This window comes from Pseudorca crassidens, chromosome 8 (genome assembly GCF_039906515.1).
Source record: "Pseudorca crassidens isolate mPseCra1 chromosome 8, mPseCra1.hap1, whole genome shotgun sequence".
NCBI classification, from domain to species: domain Eukaryota; kingdom Metazoa; phylum Chordata; class Mammalia; order Artiodactyla; family Delphinidae; genus Pseudorca; species Pseudorca crassidens.
The window spans coordinates 26,389,023-26,410,593 of record NC_090303.1 but is presented as its reverse complement, the minus strand read 5'-3'; the positions used below and the strand labels follow the sequence as shown (position 1 = coordinate 26,410,593).

Here is a 21,571-nt window from a genome sequence, read left to right as displayed (position 1 = left end):
CTCACTCCAAATAACTCAATTTCGTTCCTTTTTATGGCTGAGTAATATTCCATTGTATATATGTGCCACATCTTTATCCATTCATCTGTCTATGGACACTTAGGTTGCTTCCATGTCCTGGCTATTGTAAATAGAGCTGCAGTGAACATTGTGGTACATGACTCATTTTGAATTATGGTTTTCTCAGGGTATATGCCCAGTAGTGGGATTGCTGGGTCGTGTGGTAGTTCTATTTTTAGTTTTTTAAGGAACCTCCATACTGTTCTCCATAGTGGCTGTATCAATTTACATTCCCACCAACAGTGCAAGAGGGTTCCCTTTTCTCCACACCCTCTCCAGCATTTATTGTTTCTAGATTTTTTGATGATGGCCATTCTGACTAGTGTGAGATGATACCTCATGTAGTTTTGATTTGCATTTCTCTAATGATTAGTGATGTTGAGCACCCTTTCATGTGTTTGTTGGCAATCTGTGTATCTTCTTTGGAGAAATGTCTATTTAGGTCTTCTGCCCATTTTGGGATTGTTTGTTTGTTTTTTTGATATTGAGCTGCATGTGCTGCTTGTATATTTTGGAGATTAATCCTTTGTCAGTTGCTTCGTTTGCAAATATTTTCTCCCATTCTGAGGGTTGTCTTTTCATCTTGTTTATGGTTTCCTTTGCTGTGCAAAAGCTTTTAAGTTTCATTGGGTCCCATTTGTTTATTTTTGTTTTTATTTCCCTTTCTCTAGGAGGTGGGTCAAAAAGGATCTTGCTGTGATTTATGTCATGGAGTGTTCTGCCTATGTTTTCCTCTAAGAGTTTGATAGTGTCTGGCCTTACATTTAGCTCTTTAATCCATTTTGAGTTTATTTTTGTGTATGGTGTTTGTTAGGGAGTGTTCTAATTTCATTCTTTTACATGTAGCTGTCCAGTTTTCCCAGCACTACTTATTGAAGAGGCTGTCTTTTCTCCATTGTATATTCTCAGCAAACATTTCTTAAGCACCTCCTGCATGCACTGGTCAGGTTAGGGAAGCCTCTTAAAACCCACCACCTTGAATGACCTCATATTTATAAAGCTATTCCTGACACTCCTTTTTTTAAGCCTCCTTTATTAGTTAATATACCAGGTTATAGTAAATAAATGTGTGTATAAACGAAGTTTATAACAGTTTAAGAGCTATTAGCATTACTTTTTAATGAAAACCCCAAGAAATATATGTCTGTAATAAACATTATAAAATAGCATTAAATTGAATATAAATTATTTAAATTATCATACCCTAGAAATTATATTGTAAGCTAAGTAAATTTGCCACCTTTTAAATGAATTTGAATCAGCTTTTCAATGTATATCTGCAATTAAACAGATTTTTTTTTTTTTTTAATCTTAAGAAACTTACATTTGCCTGCTCAGGAATTTTTAAATGTGAGAGGAAAGATAAATGAGAATTATAGCTACATTTTTTAAATGCATGTGTCAATTTTTCTTTACATGATTGTTTCAGTTGTTGGAATTAAAATTGATGTAAACTCCTGGATAGAGAATTTCACCAAAACATCAATCAGGGATCCGGTAAGATAACTTTTTAAAAAATTCTTATGCTACATTTACTGATCTTAGAAAGCAACGCCTTATACAGTGACAAAATAAATTTTCGATGCAACTACATTGAAGCAGAATTATGAATTACCATTTTTTCAAAGAATTTTTTGTTTAGTCAACTAATAAATAATAGGAAAATATTTCAGTATTATAATTTAAAATGCTAGTTTAAATATTTATTGGCTGATCTTTTCTAATTTGTAAAGATAAAGCTATTGACTAGACTATCGTTTAATCTTTTATACTAATTATTATAAAAGTTGTAATTACAATATGGTAATAATTAAAATGATATAATTAAAATCCAACTAGAAAGATAATATGAGGTGATAACTGTATTTCTGTCTTTCAGTGTGCTGGTCCAGTTTGTGACTGTAAAAGAAACAGTGATGTAAGAGAACTCTTTAAAATGGAATTTTTAAGTACAATTTTTTGTGTTACTCTTCCTAAGACTCTAATGATAAAGAAAGATGCAGGAAGGTTTAGTCAAATGCTAAAAAAATATTGTATGGAATTGTGAACTAATTCATAGATAAGAATTTGAATTATATGCTTTTAATTCCTAACCTTAAACATTAGAAGCATTTTAAGATATTCATTAAAAAGCCATATCAATATAGACTGTATTCGCTTCAGTCTCAATTGTGTTAGATTCTTTTGTACATATAAATACAAATTCGTTTCTGACCAGAGTTTCTAAACTGAAGCATATTTATTGATTATCAGTGCAATCTTCCCTCATCTTTTGCACTTTATCTGAATTTTTCACACTGTGTTTATAGTGGTGAGAAAGGTTTTTTAACTAAACCTTGGTATTACATAGTTTTACTTGCCTGGATTGGATTTTACATTGTCTTCTATTACTTCCATTTCTGTTTGAGAAATTGAAAAAGCAAATGTCAACTCGCTTTGTTCCAAGCCGAAGATGCTGTAAGAATGGTACTAGATAAATTATTCATATAATGAATAAAATGACAAATTCCACTATTTTCTTTCAGTCCTCTTAGGTATGTCTATATATTTCCAAAGGAAGCAGGGGTTTCATGTCATTTTATTCACTCCTAGTCTTGTGAAATCATAAGCCAGTAATTTTAATTATTTTTGTAACATCCATTTTACATAGACTATGTATCAGCTGTTTTTAGAGCAAAGGTTTTAGCAAGCTCCTTTCATACTAGAAAAATAGAGTGCATTACGTCCCCAAATCTGAAAACAATGTTTTTGTGATTTTATACAATAAAAATTATTAAATTGATTCATGCATTTAAACATAATTTAAACTGGATGGGAATACTTTAGGATATATGATTATTTTTCCTCTGTCAGAGGCATTTTTTTGGTCTTGTTTCCTGCTTTTACATCTCAAATTATCCAATCAAATATTTTTAGTATAAAATAGTTATAAATAACCTCATGCTGCTGCTTTTTATTTTTAAGCCTGTGATGAATATTGCCCCAAATGGATTTTTCTTAATGTCTTTCTTGTCAAAATCTTAAGTATGTGTTTAAAATAATAATTGTACATTATTCAATGTTTTCGTTTATCTAATTTCCTGGTTCATTTAGATGACAGTGGGGTGGTGAAAAGATTATTTCTAATTTGTTCTTATGTTTTCGTTCAGACTGAGTTGACTTTTTTTTTTGTTTGGTCTATGTTGGGTCTTCGTTGCTGCACGCGGGCTTTCTTTAGTTGCAGCAAGCAGGGGCTACTCTTCATTGTGGTGCAGTGGCTTCTCTTGTTGCGGAACACAGGCTCTACGTGCACAGGCTTCAGTAGTTGCGGCGTGTGGGCTCAGTAGTTGTGGCTTAGTTGCTCCGCGGCATGTCGGATCTTCCCGGACCAGGGCTCAAACCCGTTTTCCCCTGCATTGGCGGGCGGTTCTTAACCACTGCACCACCAGGGAAGTCCCTGCGTTGACTATTTTAACTGGACGGATCGTGGTGGAATTTCAAGCCTTGATGGTTTGACAGCAATCTATATACATGCCCTTAATTTATTTCATCAGAATCTCCTGAGCATATATGTTCAAGAGAAGATATAGTTATCTAAGTTTTTCTCCTATTTTGTTATAATCATCTATATAATGGAGTAATGATTATGTAACCTAACCTTCCTAAAAAAGTGTATTAACTGTTATTTTTGTTTTGCTAGGTAATGGATTGTGTGATTCTAGATGACGGTGGGTTTCTTTTGATGGCAAATCATGATGATTACACTAACCAGGTATGTACCTAAAGTGGCAAGGAGTAGGGTTTCCAAAGTGTGTTTCCCTGATCAACATTACAAAACCCCTTCATACCACTATAAAAATTGATAATTGAAGTTCTTAATGTAAATATAAACCATCAAGAAATGCATCCTAAAACTAGTTTTCCTTATATTTGTTAGCTGAGTTTACTTTCTGGTACGGTTACCATTAAAATATAGAGCTAAGGATTTTAACATCATATGAACTTTTTATTTTTGATCTCAGAAATTTAGAAAATTTTCATATATTAATCAGTTGATAATGTCAGTCCTAATACATAGCTGGTTTGAAACAGATGAAAATTCTAACCTGAAATTTGGAAATTGGCAACAGTTAGGCTCTTTGGTTTACACAGGATTTTAAACAAAGTAGAATTAATTGCCAACTAATTTCATTTCTGAATCTGTATATCTGGCTTCTCTTTAAAAAACAAACAAAAAAGATCTCTCAATACTGGACAGTCTTCCTAAATTACAATATTTATGGGTTGGAATTGGTGAGCTAGAGGTTGTCCCTATAGATGGGACTCACTCCAGCACAGTCCCTACAAGTTTCTTTTTCTAGTTTCACCACTTCTCTTATTGGATTGTGACTTAAGGCTTAGTAAACTGTCCATTCCTTCCAAATAGCACAGGGAGCCATTCAGAAATGAGAATACCTAATCTCACTGGAGTTTTTTCAGAGTATCATATACTGGTTTATTACTTGCTTTTGTTTTCAAGCTCCTCAATAGTTTTAGTTCTGTTTCTTTGTATCATTTCTTTTGTTTGTACTGGTTCAGGTGTTAATATTTGGCTTACATTTGACACTTTATTATTTTTTTCTGTACCAGATTGGAAGATTTTTTGGAGAGATTGATCCAAGTTTGATGAGACACCTGGTTAATATATCAGTTTATGCTTATAATAAATCTTATGATTATCAGTCAGTGTGTGAGCCTGGAGCTGCACCAAAACAAGGAGCAGGGCATCGCTCAGCATACGTGGTCAGTAATATGCAACTCACCCTTCCATTCTCTCAGAGGGACTCTCAGTGTAGACTAATGTAATACTTCTTTATTCTATTTTATAGCCATCAATAGCAGACATATTACACATTGGCTGGTGGGCCACTGCTGCTGCCTGGTAAGTCAAAATTGTAGTTTTATTGGTATTGAGAGAAAAGTGTTGTGAAATAGTAAAGAATGTGATGGAAAGATGGACATGTAGATAATTAGTATGGGAACTAGTTTTTTCATTTCCTACAGCACATATTGGCAATATTCATAAGTATTTTTTCTTACTGATCACTGTAAAACCGTTACAGTTATTCAGCTTTTTATATGAAAACAGTATTTTGCTCAGGCACACTTCAGCCTTTTCAGGGGCTTCTTTTACCTATGGATCTGTTGAAACTCTTTTCGTTTGTATTTTTTGTTTATATTATACTCAATCCTTACATTTTAGGCATATTGATCTACAAAAAGTTACTATTTATTGCCTTCATTGTGCAAGTTAAATGTCTTCATCCATCAAATTCATGACATGATGACTTATCTTTCTACCTCTTCATTTTTCTTACAAAGGCTGGCATCATTTTAGAAGCATCATGTTCCTGAAATGGATCTAATTCTTTTCACTGGTTCTACCCTTCCTCCCTCCTTCCCCTCTTACCTATATCCTGCCATCTGTGAAAAGAAGACATTTAAACTGCTTATTGAGGCACTGTGGAAAGTCTGGAAGATCAAATTTGTCATTGTTTGGGTCTGATCAGTCAAGTAACTAATCCTCCTGTTGTGTCTGGGTCCATTCTCTCCCTCCCTCCCTCCCTCCCTCCCTCTCTCTCTCTCTCTCTCTTTTGTATCATTACCCTACTGTATTGTATAAGTTTTATTCCACGTATATTAATCTATAACGTTCACTTGATGTTGTGGCTTTCCCAGCGAAAATTAAATGATTATGCCATTTTATTAAAATAGCAAAGATGTTAGATTAAAAATCCAATTTATTCTAAAAAAAATTGTGGAAAAGGGTGCTTTCTGTTCTGACAATGACATTTGTAGATGAATTTACATAGGTTTTCTGAAGCTCATAGTCATCGTGAAATACTTGATTGTCTTTATGCTATTTTCTGGCCAGAACCTTCCCCCTCCTCAACCTCCCCCCCAACTTTTGTTTTAACTAAACTCAGTTCCAGATGAGTTTTTACTCATATTTGGCTCAATTGTCATTTACTGTAAAACTGATATATAGGGCATGCCATATGCCCTATATATAATATGTATATTGTATTTCATGGATGCCACATGATGTATTTACAAATATGTTCTATATTGTAGAGTAAATAGTTCGTAAACCCATGGTACAAAGTCATTTTTGTTTAGGGTTTTTTTTTCCTACCACAGAGCTTTAATAACTAAAATAAGGAGAAAATCTTGAGTGTGAAAACTGCGCACCAGAATGATGACATTCTCCCTCTTAGAGTTACCACTTCTCCTGGCTCTGATTTTGTATTAGGTGTCTTGACACATATGTGTCCCTCACTGGGTCCTGAACACATCTGATGACTTCATGACTTCTTTTACAGAATGGAATTGACAATGTCTTGCATAATTTAAGAAATACTTATATAAAAATGCTCAACTTTCTATTCGCAAACTCTCAACTTTTTCCAAAAAGATGAAAAAGAAACGTGTTTGTGTACATGCCAAAAATACTCTGGTTTTTGTTAATTTATGAAGGAAAATATCAATACTTTTTCATATTTAAAATTCAGGTCTATTCTACAGCAGTTTCTCTTGAGTTTGACCTTTCCACGACTTCTTGAGGCAGGTATGTAAATGCTCAGATACTGTCATAATAATTAACATTTTCTTTTTGGATGCTCCGAGTTCAAAACTCAGAAAGTGCGTGTGTGTGAGAGAGAGAGAGAGATCGTCCATTTAACACTTTTGTAGGTTGAAATCTCTTTGTCAGAACTTTCCTACTGCCTTAGAAACATTCCTAGGTCACACTGGCCTCTGTTTTGCAGCTGCATTCAAACTCAAATGTATTCAAATTCATTTATTCTATTGATAGTTATTGGGCATCTTTAAGGGCTGCCACTACGCCACACGGAGTAAACAAGCCAGTTGAGGTGCCTGCCCTCATACATTTGTTTTGCTCTGTGAGAAATGAAAGCTCTGGGAGACCGACTGAAGTGTCCTCTCATGGTGATGGTCTTTATTTTCCCCACAGTTGAGATGGAAGATGACGACTTCACAGCCTCTCTATCAAAGCAGAGCTGCATTACCGAACAAACCCAGTATTTCTTCGATAACGATAGTAAATCATTCAGCGGTGTATTAGACTGTGGAAACTGTTCCAGGTAATTTGTTTCTTCATTTCTGGACTAGTCCTGTTTGACTAAGAAATTGTATTCACTTTTATAATCGTCACAGAAAATAACGGAGGTTGTCTTTGGAGTGCGAGAGATCTGAATAACTGCTTTGAAAATAATCAGAGCTCTTCAGTTTCTCTGAAGGTTTTTAAAATTAATTCTAACTCTGATAAGTTGTAATCCCTTCAACAGTAATAATTACATGATCAAAAAAATTATACCCACTTTTAGGCAGAACATAGAGGAATCTGATTGTATTATATTTTGTCTAGAAGAATCCATATTAAAATTTTTCTAATGTTGAGATAGTTTCAGAGATTATTTTCTTTGATAAGATTAGAATTATATTTACTAAACAGGTTAACAAAAATGTTCTTGGCTAGTAAGTTTTACTTGTAGTCTTCACTTAAATTTAGAATTGAATGTATCTTTGAGTTGAAACTGAAAGAACTAGGAGAACATATCATTTCCTAAAATCAAGCTTAATGTTAGTCATCACCGCCCATAAAACATCTTGAAAACATTTTGGAAGAGATGGAGAGGTTTAATTTTGTTGTAATGAGAGAGAGAAAGGCAAGGTGGGAGATTTTCGAAGTTTTGAAAGGAAAGGGATAATCCATGTCACAGGATCCCTGAGAACGGAGCAGAAAGGCACAGAGTTGGGACACTTTGTTTTCAGTAGCTGAGGACAGCTTGTTCTAGAAGAAATGTTAACAGAGAGAAGAGGAAAGATGAGGGGGTGAGGTAATCTGAGCAGCTGACAGGGATGGAATAGGTAGTTGCTAGGCGATTTGGAAAAGAAGTCTATAACAGTTAAAAATATATATTTTTTCACAGGGGGTTAACTGAAACTAGCACAAATTTTTAATAGACATGGTCAGTATGATTTTATGAGTTACTTTATGAAACCTGTATATCCTAGGAGGAGGAAGAGGAAAGGGGCAGAGTAAGGCATGTACTCAGAAAAAATCAGACCGTCTTGTTTCGAGATTAGTATATCAGAACATCACCTTCAGGAAACAGAACTGTGGCATGTTTAATGGGTACATCAGAAAGAGTTTAGAGTCTTTGGGCTTTCATTGATTGATGTTCAGTAATAGCAACATATACTTTAAAAAATGACTAAGGGGCTTCCCTGGTGGTGCAGTGGTTGAGAGTCCGCCTGCCGATGCAGGGGACACGGGTTCGTGCCCCGGTCCGGGAAGATCCCACATGCCGCGGAGCGGCTGGGCCCGTGAGCCATGGCCGCTGAGCCTGCGTGTCCGGAGCCTGTGCTCCGCAATGGGAGAGGCCACAACAGTGAGAGGCCCGCATATCGCAAAAAAAAAAAAATACTAAGTTAAACTGTAAAGATCATTATAAGATATTAAGTTAAATCATGCCTACATTTGCGTTGTGTAACTTTATGCTGTGTCCCAACTTCAATAGGTTTAAAAAATAAATCCCATTCTTTGAAAACTAAATTACTCTTTAATGACAGATCTACATTTTTATTGTGGAAGGTAGAAGCAGCTTAAGATGTGGAAAAAAACACTGCATGGAATTCAAAGCCCATAATTCTGTCTATGCCTGTGTTGTCCCAACTCAGTAGTGACCAGCCACAGGTGGCAATTTTAATCATCAGTGGCATTAATTAATATTACAGTTTTGTGCCTCAGTCACGCTAGTCACCATTTCAGGTGCTCAGTAGCCTCATGCGGCAGTTGTTTACCATGCTGGTTAAAGCGGAAGACGTTTCTGTCTTCACAGAAAGTTGGTTGAACAGCACTGATCCAGACTTCAGTCTGCTATGACTTGGAGAAGTGCTGAGCCATTTTTGTGCTCCTACTTTCCTTTACTGTAAAATAAGGCAACTTGGGCACATTTTCAGTGATAGATACCACAATTCCCTAAATATGTAAAATGAAACGACTAGATGGTGTTCATTTTGCATTGAGGACTATCACTTAAGAAACAAAGGTCACACTTAAAGCATCTGTTGGAATTATTTTAGTATTCATTTGAGAGATAGCATGTCCATGTTAATCAAACATGGTAATCTTTCTCTTCTAAAATCATTCAGTGTTACTGTTCGTGTAGGTGATGCTTTGTTTCAAAGGTCCTATTTTCTCTTATTTTAATGTGTAAAAATCTTTGAAATCTATTTTCTCATAATTTTTTCTGATTTTTAAAAGTATTTATTTTACAGAATCTTCCACGTAGAAAAACTTATGAACACCAACTTAATATTCATAATGGTTGAGAGCAAAGGGACTTGTCCCTGTGACACGCGATTGCTCATACAAGCAGAACAGACTTGTATCCTTTGACATTGGAGAGGTTTGGAATGGAAAACCATCTTAAAGCTGTGCGTTTTTAACCTCATCGCGTTGTTCGTGCCCAGAAAGAACTATATCACAGAGTGCTGAGATCACCTCACAGAGGCAGAATGGACCCTCCACACAAAATTTCATTTGGATGTCAAGACGGATGATGCTACACCTGCACCAAGAGGATGTGAAAGGCTTCCTACTGGTACCGTGAGTCTTTGTGGAGAGAGCAGTGCAGGTTCCCAAGTAGCCCTGAAAATGGCTAGAGAGAGCAGGGAGAAGTACCTGGCTCGGGGTTTTACGGTGGTTGGGGACCATGCTGGGCTTTTGCCAGTGCTGCCTGGGGCTTGTTGGCCCAAACTTCCAGGCAGTGCCAAAGGAGGGGACACTCACTCTTCCCTGTCAGCTCGCCCAGGTGTGGGACAGAAGGGAAAAGGGATTATTGTGGCATGAAAGCTGTCAACAGCCAGTAATCAAAAATGGAGTTGAATGTGGTCTGTACCTACAATGGAATATTATTCAGCCTTAAAAAAAGAAGGTAAATCCTCTTGTATGCTAGAACTGCCATGGCAGTAATGCTAAAAAGACTTCGGGTAGTAAATATGCTAAAAGACAGTGAAATGACCATTGAAGCATTGCAGGCAGAGGTTCGGTAGACTGCCTCTAGTTTTTGCTGTTTCTGGAAAAAAAAAATAGTCCTCACCTATGTTTGGAACTGATGTTTATTACTAGGAATTAGTTTCTATTTCTGTCTTGCTAAATAGGAGGCACCAGGCCCTCCCTTATGGTCTTACGTGTATGACCCTGTCTTATATGCTACGTCATTTGCAGATTTCATCCACTTGTATTGTACAAATATTTACTGAGTACTTCCTCTGTGCCAGCGACCATGCTGTGTAAAGCGTTGATCTCTTCACACAGGCCCTAGACAGGAGAAAATTTGTGGCAGTTCAGTACTTTAAATCCCATACTACTTGAACTGGTTGTGTGGGGCCAGAATAATGGCATCGGTTTCTCTGGCTTGCTTTGAGAAATAAGTGTGTTGCATTGTATTTTTTTAATTGTGTAAAAAAAAAAAAAAGAAAGTAACTTCATATTCCTTAACAAGTTTCTTTAGCTGATGGTCCAGATCCTTGTGATATGGTGAAGCAACCCAGATACCGAAAAGGACCTGATGTCTGCTTTGATAACAATGCCTTGGTAAGTAAGACCAAACATTTGCTGTATTAAAATATATAACTCAATGGTCACAATAATTTAAGGAGACAAATTGTAGTTTTAACTCCAGTGTAATGTCTTAACCATAACCATAGTGTTTCTCATTAACATGACATACTTGCTGGTATATAGATTTTTTATTTCAGTATTTTTCATGGTTAGCATAAGCTTAACAGTTGCCTCTTCTGTCCTTTCCACAGAAATTGTACTTTCAAACACAATGCCGACCAATTTACTAATAATCCAAGATCACAGATCTGATGATTTTAAAACTTTCTAATGACCAGTAACTGACAGTAAACATTACTAATGGTATATGAGTTGCCCACCTTCATTTATATTCCAATCCTGAAGATATAACAGTTATTTTTAGTATAACATTTTCTGTGTTTAGTCTTCATTCAGTGTATTTAAAAACCTGTTAAATCACTATCGTCCCCTTAGTTTGTAATTGTACTTTACATGGTTTCTAATTCTGCCACCTGTTAGGTTTGTATTATTTCTCTTAATTGTATTACTTTTTATATTGTTTGAAACCTGGCCAGGTTAATAACACAGGGTTAAGTTGGTATAATTTTACAAAGCATATTTAATGTATGTTATTTAAGATGACTACTACTTTTCCTATAGGTCAGCTGTCTTTCTCTCATAAACACTATTTGGACTTACTGTGTATAGAAGCAGCTTTATGCTTTTCAAATGATTTTAATTTTTAAGAAGCTTTACTCTCAAGCATAAAGCCCATATAAAAATTTCTCACCACTTATAAAAAGCTAAAATTTTAAAAATAATATTTCTCAGTTCTCCAATCTGTCATGTCTCTTTGCATGAAGTGGCTTGCAAACATAAAGCGTTATCATCTGGGGAACTGTTTATTCTAAAAACATGTCAGGTCATTTATCGATTAATGTGCATTTCTAGAGGTGGTTGTTTATTTAGAACAGATTTACCTAATATGTACTTATTTACTCAAATACACATAGCCACATTTGTTCCAAAAAAGAATAAGGCATTTCCATAGATGCATAACATGCAAGTAGATAATATAAAGTGGAGCAAAGAAGAAATAAAATCAGTGATGGGAATAAGGCTAAAAAAGCAAAATGTTTTAGCCAATAAATCCCAGTTATCTCTGTAAGGACTATTATTGATCATTCCTCTCTGAGAGGAAAAGTGATTCAAAGTTGCAGCTACTTGATTTTTTTTCATTATACAGTGAGCCTTAAATGAAATCCAGATATGAGGACTTCTGTTGTTCTGTCTACTATATACCTTCAGGAACTTTGGCCACGTCAAGTCATTCCCCAAAGAGTGTTGTTTGTGGGCCCAAGGGTAGTATCACTCATTAGGGAAACTTCCCTCATCAATTATTTGTTACCAAAGACTGAGATTAAATTTACTCAGATGCACTTGAAAGATCATATAAAAACCATTACCCCCAATATTTTCACCATAGGTAACTATCTTTTTGATCATGGCATAATGCAGATTTTACAAAGACAAAAATTTCCAATACTCAAGTTCCTATAAATTACACAGTGGAGTGTGTGTGAAAGTACAACTTTTGCTCAGTAGCTTAATGTGCTAATAATGTCTTGTGTTTTTTTGGCAGTGGAATATTTTGGTAATGCTTATTTGCAATGGTCACTGTGAATCTGCTCTGGATGGAGGCTCACATAAACTGCTAACTGCCAGCAAATTGCATGAAATCTCATCTTGTATGTCTTCTGTGTTTTCCTTCCTTTTCCTGTACTTGCTACTTTGCCCGTTATTAATAGGATCAACTTATATGCACAACGAGTCGTGCCTGTACCATGATGTCAGCTCCTATCTTCATTTTACTGCAAGTTTTCATGTGGTGTGGATGGTCAGTCACTTTCTCTAATTTTTCTTTGTTTTTGCGTTTGGCTTGAAATTTTAAAAAGTAATCCATATCCCTAAATCCACTATAATAAATGTCCTGAAACCAGGTTATTAAAATGCCAGTAGTAATGTTGTTTTGAGAATAGCAGCTTTCAAATGTTACAGAAGTTTCTAATCCTGAACAGAGCATATCAGTTTCCTATATTTATTTAAAAATCAGTAATTTCTCATAAGCTTTTGTATAAAGATTAAGTCAGTGTGGAGAAAAAAAATTTTATATGCTTCACAATGTCTTACTTTTTACTTATAAGAAATACCCTAAGGACAATTATTAGAGTTGGTCATCAATTTGTTTCAGAAGATGCTAACATAAAATTAATGATCTGTTTCAATTTTATTAAGCATTATTCGGTACCTTCTAAGGTCATTATCTAATTTTTCTTTTCCTTTCTAAACAGATATGGTTTAAACAGCGTTTTTAGATTTTTTAGACATTGATATTCTTAGTGAAGTGCTTTAGTATAACTTACATTATCTAGGTGAAGATTATCATTATTTGTTACTCTTTGACAAATTTCTGAATTACATACTCAGTACGACTGAATAGATATTTTAGGGCCTGAGTTTACATTCAGGGTTCCATTTACGGTTTTGCAGTTTCTTTTTTATGGTCTGGAATCATGATTGTTGTAACTAGACCACTTTTGTTGTATTCCTTCTTCATTGCTGTCCAGGTATTCATTGGTTAGGAAACCACTAGATGGAGATGTGGCCATTACTATAAGTGCAGTGAGCTCATCAGAGGAGGGGAAAGTGGAGAAGCAGAGGGAGTGTCAGAAAAAACTAAATTTGTTCTGGGATAGTAAAATAATGGTTTTGAAGATTTAAGTGGTAAAGAAAAACAAAGCTAAAGTTTATCAAAGAAGAAAGTAAAGCAAGCCAATAACATGTACTATTGAGGAAGTTCATTATCTTATGCAACCATAACTGATAAATGCACGTTACTGGGTACATGAAAAATGAATATGCAGAATAAATGTGTGTATAGGTATGTATACACATACGTACATTAAACCTACCTCATGAATTAATGTGGTAAGTGTGTTAAGGTTCTCTGTAGGAAACTATTTGTTAGGGCTCTTATTCCGATTAAAAGAGTTACGTGTAGTATCTACCTGCCTAAATAATTTTAAATATGCATTTTCTTTGAAGCTGCTGTGGGTGACGTAAGTATAGACCTATCTAAATTCAAAAGTTAGTTAGCTATTATTTGGTGGATGTTCTTACCAGTGATTTGAACTCTTACTGTTTGCAAATAGTCACCCCAGGTTCTGGTTGGGGAAAGAAAGGGAGGAGAGTAAGGGTTTAGTAATACTTGTCTAAGAGAAAAATGAAGAGGATTTTACTCACTAGCATACCTGGTTTTAAAAAGTAAGCCTTGGGGTGAAATCATGACTATAACTATGGTTTAGACATCTTTTTCTTTTAATTAGTAATGGGAAAGAAAAAAAGAATGAGGGATTCTTAGTTGATATCTTTACTAAGAGTATTTTGAAAGAGATCCCTGGAAGGAAATTAAATAAAATTACTCATATTTTAGAATTACTCATTTAAAATTATTTAATTTTAAAATTAAATTTTTACATTACTCGTATTTTAAAACGTATGTATATAATGTTGGCACTGTATCCCTTTACTATTTTAAGCTGAAACCAGCTACCAGTCTGTTATTATTATCTACTACAATAATCTTTAAAAATCAGAGTGAGTTTTCTGGTCGTGGTGTTAGTGGGATTTTGGTCTCTTTCTTTAAGATAGAAAAAAATGCCTCCCACATCTATGCATTTGTGATTTAGAATGTTTTTAGAATGCATCTCATAATTTACTTCCATATAATAATTACAAGTCTTGGTAGATGTGGTGGTTGCCCATGCAAAACACATGAGAAAACATGATCAGGAAACTGAAGGGACAGATTTTTCAGTGTGAATCTACATGCAGACTCCAGGGACTCCAAATAAGTTATCTGAACTACCACCTCCCAGACTGAAACAGACATATCTCATCATCACACAGAGGAAATGAACCCACACACACACAAAAAAACCCACTAGAAATATAAAAATAAAAACAATGGAAGCAGAGCCAGAGAGAATATTTTTCTTTCCATAACATTTCTAGAACATAAGGATGTATTTGACGTTAATACATCAGTGGGTCTTGTATGTGTGCTAATTTTCCATTCCATCAAATTAATTAATACTTAACTAGAACTGGGGAGCTCTCCTGGTGAAGTGACAATTAAGCCTTTAAGTTAGTTAGTATTTTACAGTGTTTCTAACCCATCAATATATGTAGTGCTTCATTGGAGTACACACTACTCATTTATCGAGTACTTACAGTACACCTACTATGTATCAGGCCATTCTTCTATGCATGAGATATTTAAGATGCATTTATACTAAAATATAATTTTTTATCTCAAGTTCATATGTAACTCAGCACCCTGTTTTTTTTACCTGGTTAACCTACTTAAAGGGAAAGGTATTTGAACAAAGAGAAGAGGAAGTGCAGAAGTCCTGAGATAGTAATACCTTGACCTGTTGCAGAGAAAGTTAGTGTTATCGGAGCAGTGTGAGTGGTTAGGATGAAAATGGAGAAGCAGGTAGGCTGCAGACCACCTAAGGCTTTTTAGGCCTTCATAAGAAATTTGGATTTTGTTATGAGAAATTTCAAGAAGAGCATGAAAGGATTTGATTTACGGTTTTAAGAAGACTGCTTTTTGGAGAAAAAGTTGTTAAAGGGCAAGAGTAGAAGCAGAGAGAGAGGTGAGGCAGCTTTTGCAGGAGTGTAGGCAAGAAGTAATGGTAATTTGGACATGATATGGTAAGTAGTAAGTTTGGGGCTATATTTTGGAGCTAGAGTTAAGAGGACAAGCTGATAGATTAGATTTGAGGGAAAAAAGGAGGAATCACAGATGACTTGTTGTCTTTGACCTGATCCATTACTCCTAGAAGTGTCATTCAGAAAAATAATATTTGGGGACAAGTTTGAGATCTTTCTGCGGATCAGAAGGAGAGGTGATCAATGAAAGTGGAGGTCAGCGGAACTTTCAGGGCTGAAGATATAAAAGTGTGAGTTATTGAGGTTCTGGTCCAAGATGGCAACATAGGTTGCCTAAAGCTCACCTGAACCCACAGACCTACCAAATCTACACCTATAAACAGAGCAATTCCCTCCGAAAGACATCTAGAAAGTATATAAATCTAGAAAGTAGATGAGCAACCCCTATGCACTAGGCAAACGTAATATACATCCAAATGGGTAGGAAAGGCTGAGGAACTTTATCTCCATAAACCCCACACTGAGCACAGCAGCATAAAATTAGAAGGGAACTCACAACACCCAGCTTCTCCCTGAGCAGTGAAGGGTTTAGATTGAACATCTGTCAGTCACCCCAAGACTCTCATGGGGGGGTGGGCCCCCAAAACTCCTAGCTCTGAATGCCTAATGGCGCTTGTGTCCATGAGACCCACAGGACTATAGCCAACAAAGAAACAATTCTTAACAGATTCGCAAGGACTCACCATGGCTATCCTTCCAAAGCTCAGAGAAACAGGAGCCGAGAGAAATGCACTTCTCCCAGTCATTTCCTCACAGAGGTTATTTGCATACTTTAAAGGTTATTGCCTGCAAGTAAGGCTTCTAATTTAGCTCAGCTTTGGGGGCTTACTGCAAGACTCCCTGGAGACAGGGGAAGGGGTAGCCCATGCCTACTGACCCTCTGTCCCACTCCAGGTCAGTGGTGCCTTCCTAAAAGAAGCTTGTGAACCCACCTGGCATCCTAGCCTTTGAGGTGGCTGCCCAAAGGACACACCCCTTTATCACTTGGCTCTGGTAACCAGCAGGGCTGGCATTCACAAGCACCAAAGGATCCTGGACCATAGCAAACAAATAGTTCTCAACTGGCTATTCCCTCAATTCAGGACAGAGGGAGTGGGGAGACATGCCCGTCTCTCAGCCTTGCCCTGAAAGAGGTCTTTTGGTATGCTTTGAAAGCTGCTGCCTGAGAATCCGGCCTCCAATCAGCCTGTACCTGATGCTGACTGAAGTCTTCCCCACTGAGACACTGACAGATGTTAGCACGTCCTCAACTATGGGGATCCAAGAAGAAAAAGCCAATTCAAGACGGGGAGAGGTGGTTCTTTTATCTAATGCAGAAAAACCAACACAGAGAGTCAAGGAAAATGAAGACAGAAAAATATGTTTTAAAAGAAAAAGATAAAACTCCACAAACAGGCCTTAATAAAACAGAGAAGAGTGACTGACATGAGAAAGAGTTCAAAATTTGGTCATAAAGATGGTCACCATGTCAGGACAAGAATGCGTGAACTGAGAATTTGAACAAAGAAAACACAAGAAAGTACCAAACAGAAGGCACAGAGCCAAAGAATACAATACAATAACTATATTGAAAAACTCAGTAGTGAGGAGTTCAAATAGCAGACCGGATGAAGTGGAAGAAAGTATCAGTAAACTCACAAAAACAGGGCAGTGATTCATCCCATCAAGGAGCAAAAAGAAAAAAGAATTTAAAAAAAGAGTGAAGATAGCTAAAGGGACTTATGAGACAACATCAAGCAGACCGAAATTCACGTTATAGTGTCCCAGAAGAAGAAAAGCAGACAAGGGCAGAAAACTTTTTGAAGAAATAATGAGTGAAAACTTTCCTAACCTAGGAAAAGAAACAGATGCCCAAATCCAGGAAGCCCAGAGAGTTACAAATAAGAGTTATCCAAATACATCCAAACCAAGTGAGGAAGAGGTAATACCTCCAAACTCATAGTGAGGGAAGAAGTAAAACTGTCACTATTTGCACATGATATGATTCTGTATATAAAAAACTCCAGTAAAAAACTGTTGGCACTAATCAACAATTTGACTAAATTTCAGGATATAAAATCAGCATACAAAAATCAGTTGGCATTTCTATACACTAGGATGAAATGTCTGAAAAATAAAACTGTCACACTCACAATAACATCAAAAACAATGAAATACCCAGAAATTACTTTAACCAAGGAAGTGAAAGTTCTGTACAATCAAAACTACATGACTTTCCTAAAAGAAATCGAAGTTGACACAAATGGAAAGACATCCATGCTGATGGACCATAAGAACTGACAGTTAAAATGTCTGTACTACTCGAAGTCACCTTAGATTCAACACAATCCCCATCAAAAAACCAATGGCATTCTTCACAGAGATAGAAAAAAAAAATCCTAAAATTTATATGAAGTGACAAAGTCTGCAAAATAGTCAAAGCATTGCTCAGGAAAAAGAACAAAGCCAGAGGTATCGAACGTCCTGTTTTCAGACTCTACTACAAAGCTACAGTAATTTTTAAAATAGGGTAGGATACTGGCATAATAGACACAGACTAACAGAACAGAAGAGAGCCCAGAATTAAACCCCTGCATACACAGTCAACTAATATTTGATAGTGGAGCCAAGGATACCCAATGGGGAAATGATAGTCTCTTCAACAAATGGTAATGGGGAAATTGGATAAACACATGCAGAACAATGAAATTGGACCCCTATCTTACCGCTCACAAAAAATTAACTCAAAATGGATCACAGATTTAACACAAGTCCTAATAACTATAAAACTTAGTAGAAACAGAGAGGCGGCTCCTCAACAGTGGTATTGAGAGTGATTTTGGGATATAACACCAAAAGCACAAACAATAAAAGCAAAAATCAGCAAATGGAACTACATCAAACTTGAACACTTGTGCACAGCAAAAGAAACAATTAACCAAATGAAAATGCATCCTACAGAATGCAAGAAAAATTTTGCAAACCATGTATCAGATAAGGGGTTAGTATCCAAAATATATTTAAAAACTCATAAAACTCAAAGAAAAAGAAACAACAAATAATCCAACTAAAAAAAGGGCAGAAAAACTAGACATTTTTCCAAAGAAGACATCCAAATGGCCAAGAGGCACATGAAAAGATTCTCAATATCACTAATCATCAGGGAAACACAAAACTACAGTGAGCTATCACCTCACACCTGTTAGAATGGATGTCATCAAGAAGACGAGACAACAGGTGCTGGGGAGATGTGAATAAAAGGGAACCTTTATACACTGTTGGTGGGAATGTAGATTACTGCAACCATTATGGAGGTTTCTCAAATAATTAAAAATCTACCACATGATCCATCAATTCTACTGGGTATATGTGCAAAGGAAATGAAAACAGGATTTTGAAGAGATATCTGTACTCCCACATTCACTGCAGCGTTATTCACACCAGCCAAGATATGGAGACAACCTAAATGGCCATCAACCAATGGATAAAATAAGAAGTGGGATTTATACTTACACAATATAATATTTTTCAGCCATGAGAAAGGAAGACAGCCTGCCATTTGCAACAACATGGATGGACCTTGGGCACATTATGCTAAGTGAGAAAGACAAGTACTGTGTGTAGACTCTAAAAAGCCAAACTCATAAAAACAGAAATAAATGGTGGTTACCATGGAATGGGGGTTAGGGGATAAGACAGATGTTGTTCAACGGCACAGTCTTACAACAAGCAGTAAGTAAGCCCTAGAGAGCTAATGCACAGTACAGCGAATATAGAAAATGATTATATTCATCAAATATGCTAAGAGATTAAAAATGAATTATTACAACTACTAAAAGGACAACTATGTAATGTGATAGAGGTGCTAATTATCACTTTAATGGCAATCATATTACAATACATAAATTATCATATTAACATGTATACCTTAAATTTACACAGTTATATTTCAAATATATTTCAATTAAAGTAAAAGAGACCCATAAAAGACATATTTTAATTAAGTTATCACAAGTAAATCTGTGACAAAGGAGGCAAGAATATACAGTGGAGAAAAGACAGTCTCTTGAATAAGTGATGCTGGGAACACTGGACAGCTACATGTAAAAGAATGAAACTGGAACATTCTCTAACACCATACACAAAAATAAACTCCAAATGGATGAAAGACCTAAATATAAGGCTGGATACTATAAACCTCTTAGAGGAAACAGAGGCAGGACACTCTTTGACATAAATCACAGCAAGATATTTTGGATCCACCTCGTAGAGTAATGAAAATAAAAACAAACAAATGGGACCTAATTAAACTCCAAAGCTTTTGCACAGCAAAATAAACCATAAACAAAACGAAGACAGCCCACACAATGGGAGAACAGATTTGCAAACAAAGTGACAGACAAGGGATTAATCTCCAAAAGAGATAAACAGCTCATGCAGCTCGATATCAAAAAAAAACCAAACAACCCAATCAAAAAATGAGAACATCTAAAAAGACATTTCTCCAAAGAAGACATACAGATGATATGTGGAATCTAAAAAAAATGGTACAAATGAACCTGTTTACAAAATAGAAATAGAGTCACAGATATAGAAAACAAATGTAAGGTTACCGTGGGATATGGGGGGGGCCAGGAGGGATAAATTTGGAGATTACTAACAAGAACCTACTGTATAGCACAGGGAACTCTACTCAATACTCTAATGACTTGTATGGGAATAGAATCTACAAAAGAGTGGATATATGTATATGTATAACTGATTCACTGTGCTGTACAGCAGAAACTAACACAACATTGTAAATCAACTATACTCCAATAAAAATTAATTAAAAATAAATAAGACATACAAATGGCCAAAAAGTACATGAAGAGGTGCTTAACATCACTGATTATTAGAGAAATGCAAATCAAAACTACAATGAGGTATCACCTCACACCAGTCAGAATGGCGATCATCAAAAAGTCTACAAACAATAAATGCTGGAGAGGATGCGGAGAAAAGGAAACCCTCCTACACTGTTAGTGGGAATGTAAATTGGTACAACCTTTATGGAGAACAGTCTGGTTGTTCCTTAAAAAACTAAAAATAGAGCTACCATATGATCCAGCAATCCCACTCCTGGACATATACCTGGAGAAAACCATACTTTGAAAATATACATGAACCCCAATGCTCATAGCAGCATTATTTACGATAACCAGGATATGGAAGCAACCTAAATGTCCATCAACAGAGGAGTGGGTACAGAAGATGTGGCACATATATACAGCCATAAGAAAGAACCAAATAATGCCATGTGCAGCAACATGGATGGACCTAGAGATTATCGTACTAAATGAAATAAGACAATGACAAATATCATACGATATCACTTATATGTGGAATTTTTAAAAAATGGTACAAATGAACTTATTTACAAAACAGAAACAGACTCACAGACTTCAAAAAGAAACTTATGGTTACCAAAGGGGAAACGTTGGGGGAGGTATAAATGAGGAGGTTGGGATCAACACATACACACTGATCTATATGTAAAATAGATAATCAAAAAGGACCTACTGTAAAGCACAGGGAACTCCACTCAACACTCCGTAATAACCTATATAAGAAAAGAATCTGAAAAAAGAGTAGATATATGTCTATGTGAAACAATCATATCGCTGTACACCTGAAATTAACACAACATTTTATATCAACTATATTCTAATATAAAAAAAATTTTTTTAAAGTAAATGACAAGGAGAGAATCTTAAAAGCAGCAAGGAAAACAACTTGTAACATACAAGGAAACCTCTAAGGCTACCAGGATCTTTCCACCAGAATATGCAGGCCTGCAGGGAGTGGCATGATATATTCAAAGTACTGAAAGAAGAAAACCTGCCAACCAAAAATACTCTACCTAGCAAAACTGTCCTTCCACTTTGAAGGTGAAGAGAGTTGTAGACAAGCAAAAGCTAAAGGAGTTCATCACCACTAGACTGGCCTTACAAGAAATGTTAAAGGTGTTCCTTTAAGCTGAAACAAAACAGCACTAATTAGTAACAGGAAAACATATGAAAGTATAAATCTCACTGGTAAAGACCAATATATAGTTAAATTCAG

The 21,571-nt window shown here is 35.8% G+C and overlaps 1 protein-coding gene and 1 long non-coding RNA gene across 7 annotated transcripts in view; both read left to right on the top strand.

Moving 5' to 3' along the window:
• Positions 1-21,571, top strand: part of CACNA2D1 (calcium voltage-gated channel auxiliary subunit alpha2delta 1) — a 512,643-nt gene that overhangs the window by 482,942 nt on the left and 8,130 nt on the right. For 5 of the 6 annotated variants that reach the window (XM_067746078.1, XM_067746077.1, XM_067746079.1 and 2 more), the window contains 9 exons: positions 1,490-1,557; positions 1,940-1,978; positions 3,740-3,811; positions 4,669-4,821; positions 4,908-4,960; positions 6,591-6,646; positions 7,052-7,181; positions 9,382-9,491; positions 10,620-10,702. In XM_067746078.1, the coding sequence (XP_067602179.1) occupies positions 1,490-1,557; positions 1,940-1,978; positions 3,740-3,811; positions 4,669-4,821; positions 4,908-4,960; positions 6,591-6,646; positions 7,052-7,181; positions 9,382-9,491; positions 10,620-10,702 (764 nt within the window). Of the gene's footprint in view, positions 1-1,489; positions 1,558-1,939; positions 1,979-3,739; positions 3,812-4,668; positions 4,822-4,907; positions 4,961-5,400; positions 6,544-6,590; positions 6,647-7,051; positions 7,182-9,381; positions 9,492-10,619; positions 10,703-21,571 lie in introns of those variants that run through there. The other variant, XM_067746082.1, reaches the window with a different exon arrangement.
• On the top strand, positions 10,721-20,329 carry LOC137228934 (uncharacterized). Its single transcript, XR_010945414.1, has 2 exons — positions 10,721-19,128; positions 19,162-20,329. It is a non-coding gene; the product is annotated as an uncharacterized lncRNA (long non-coding RNA).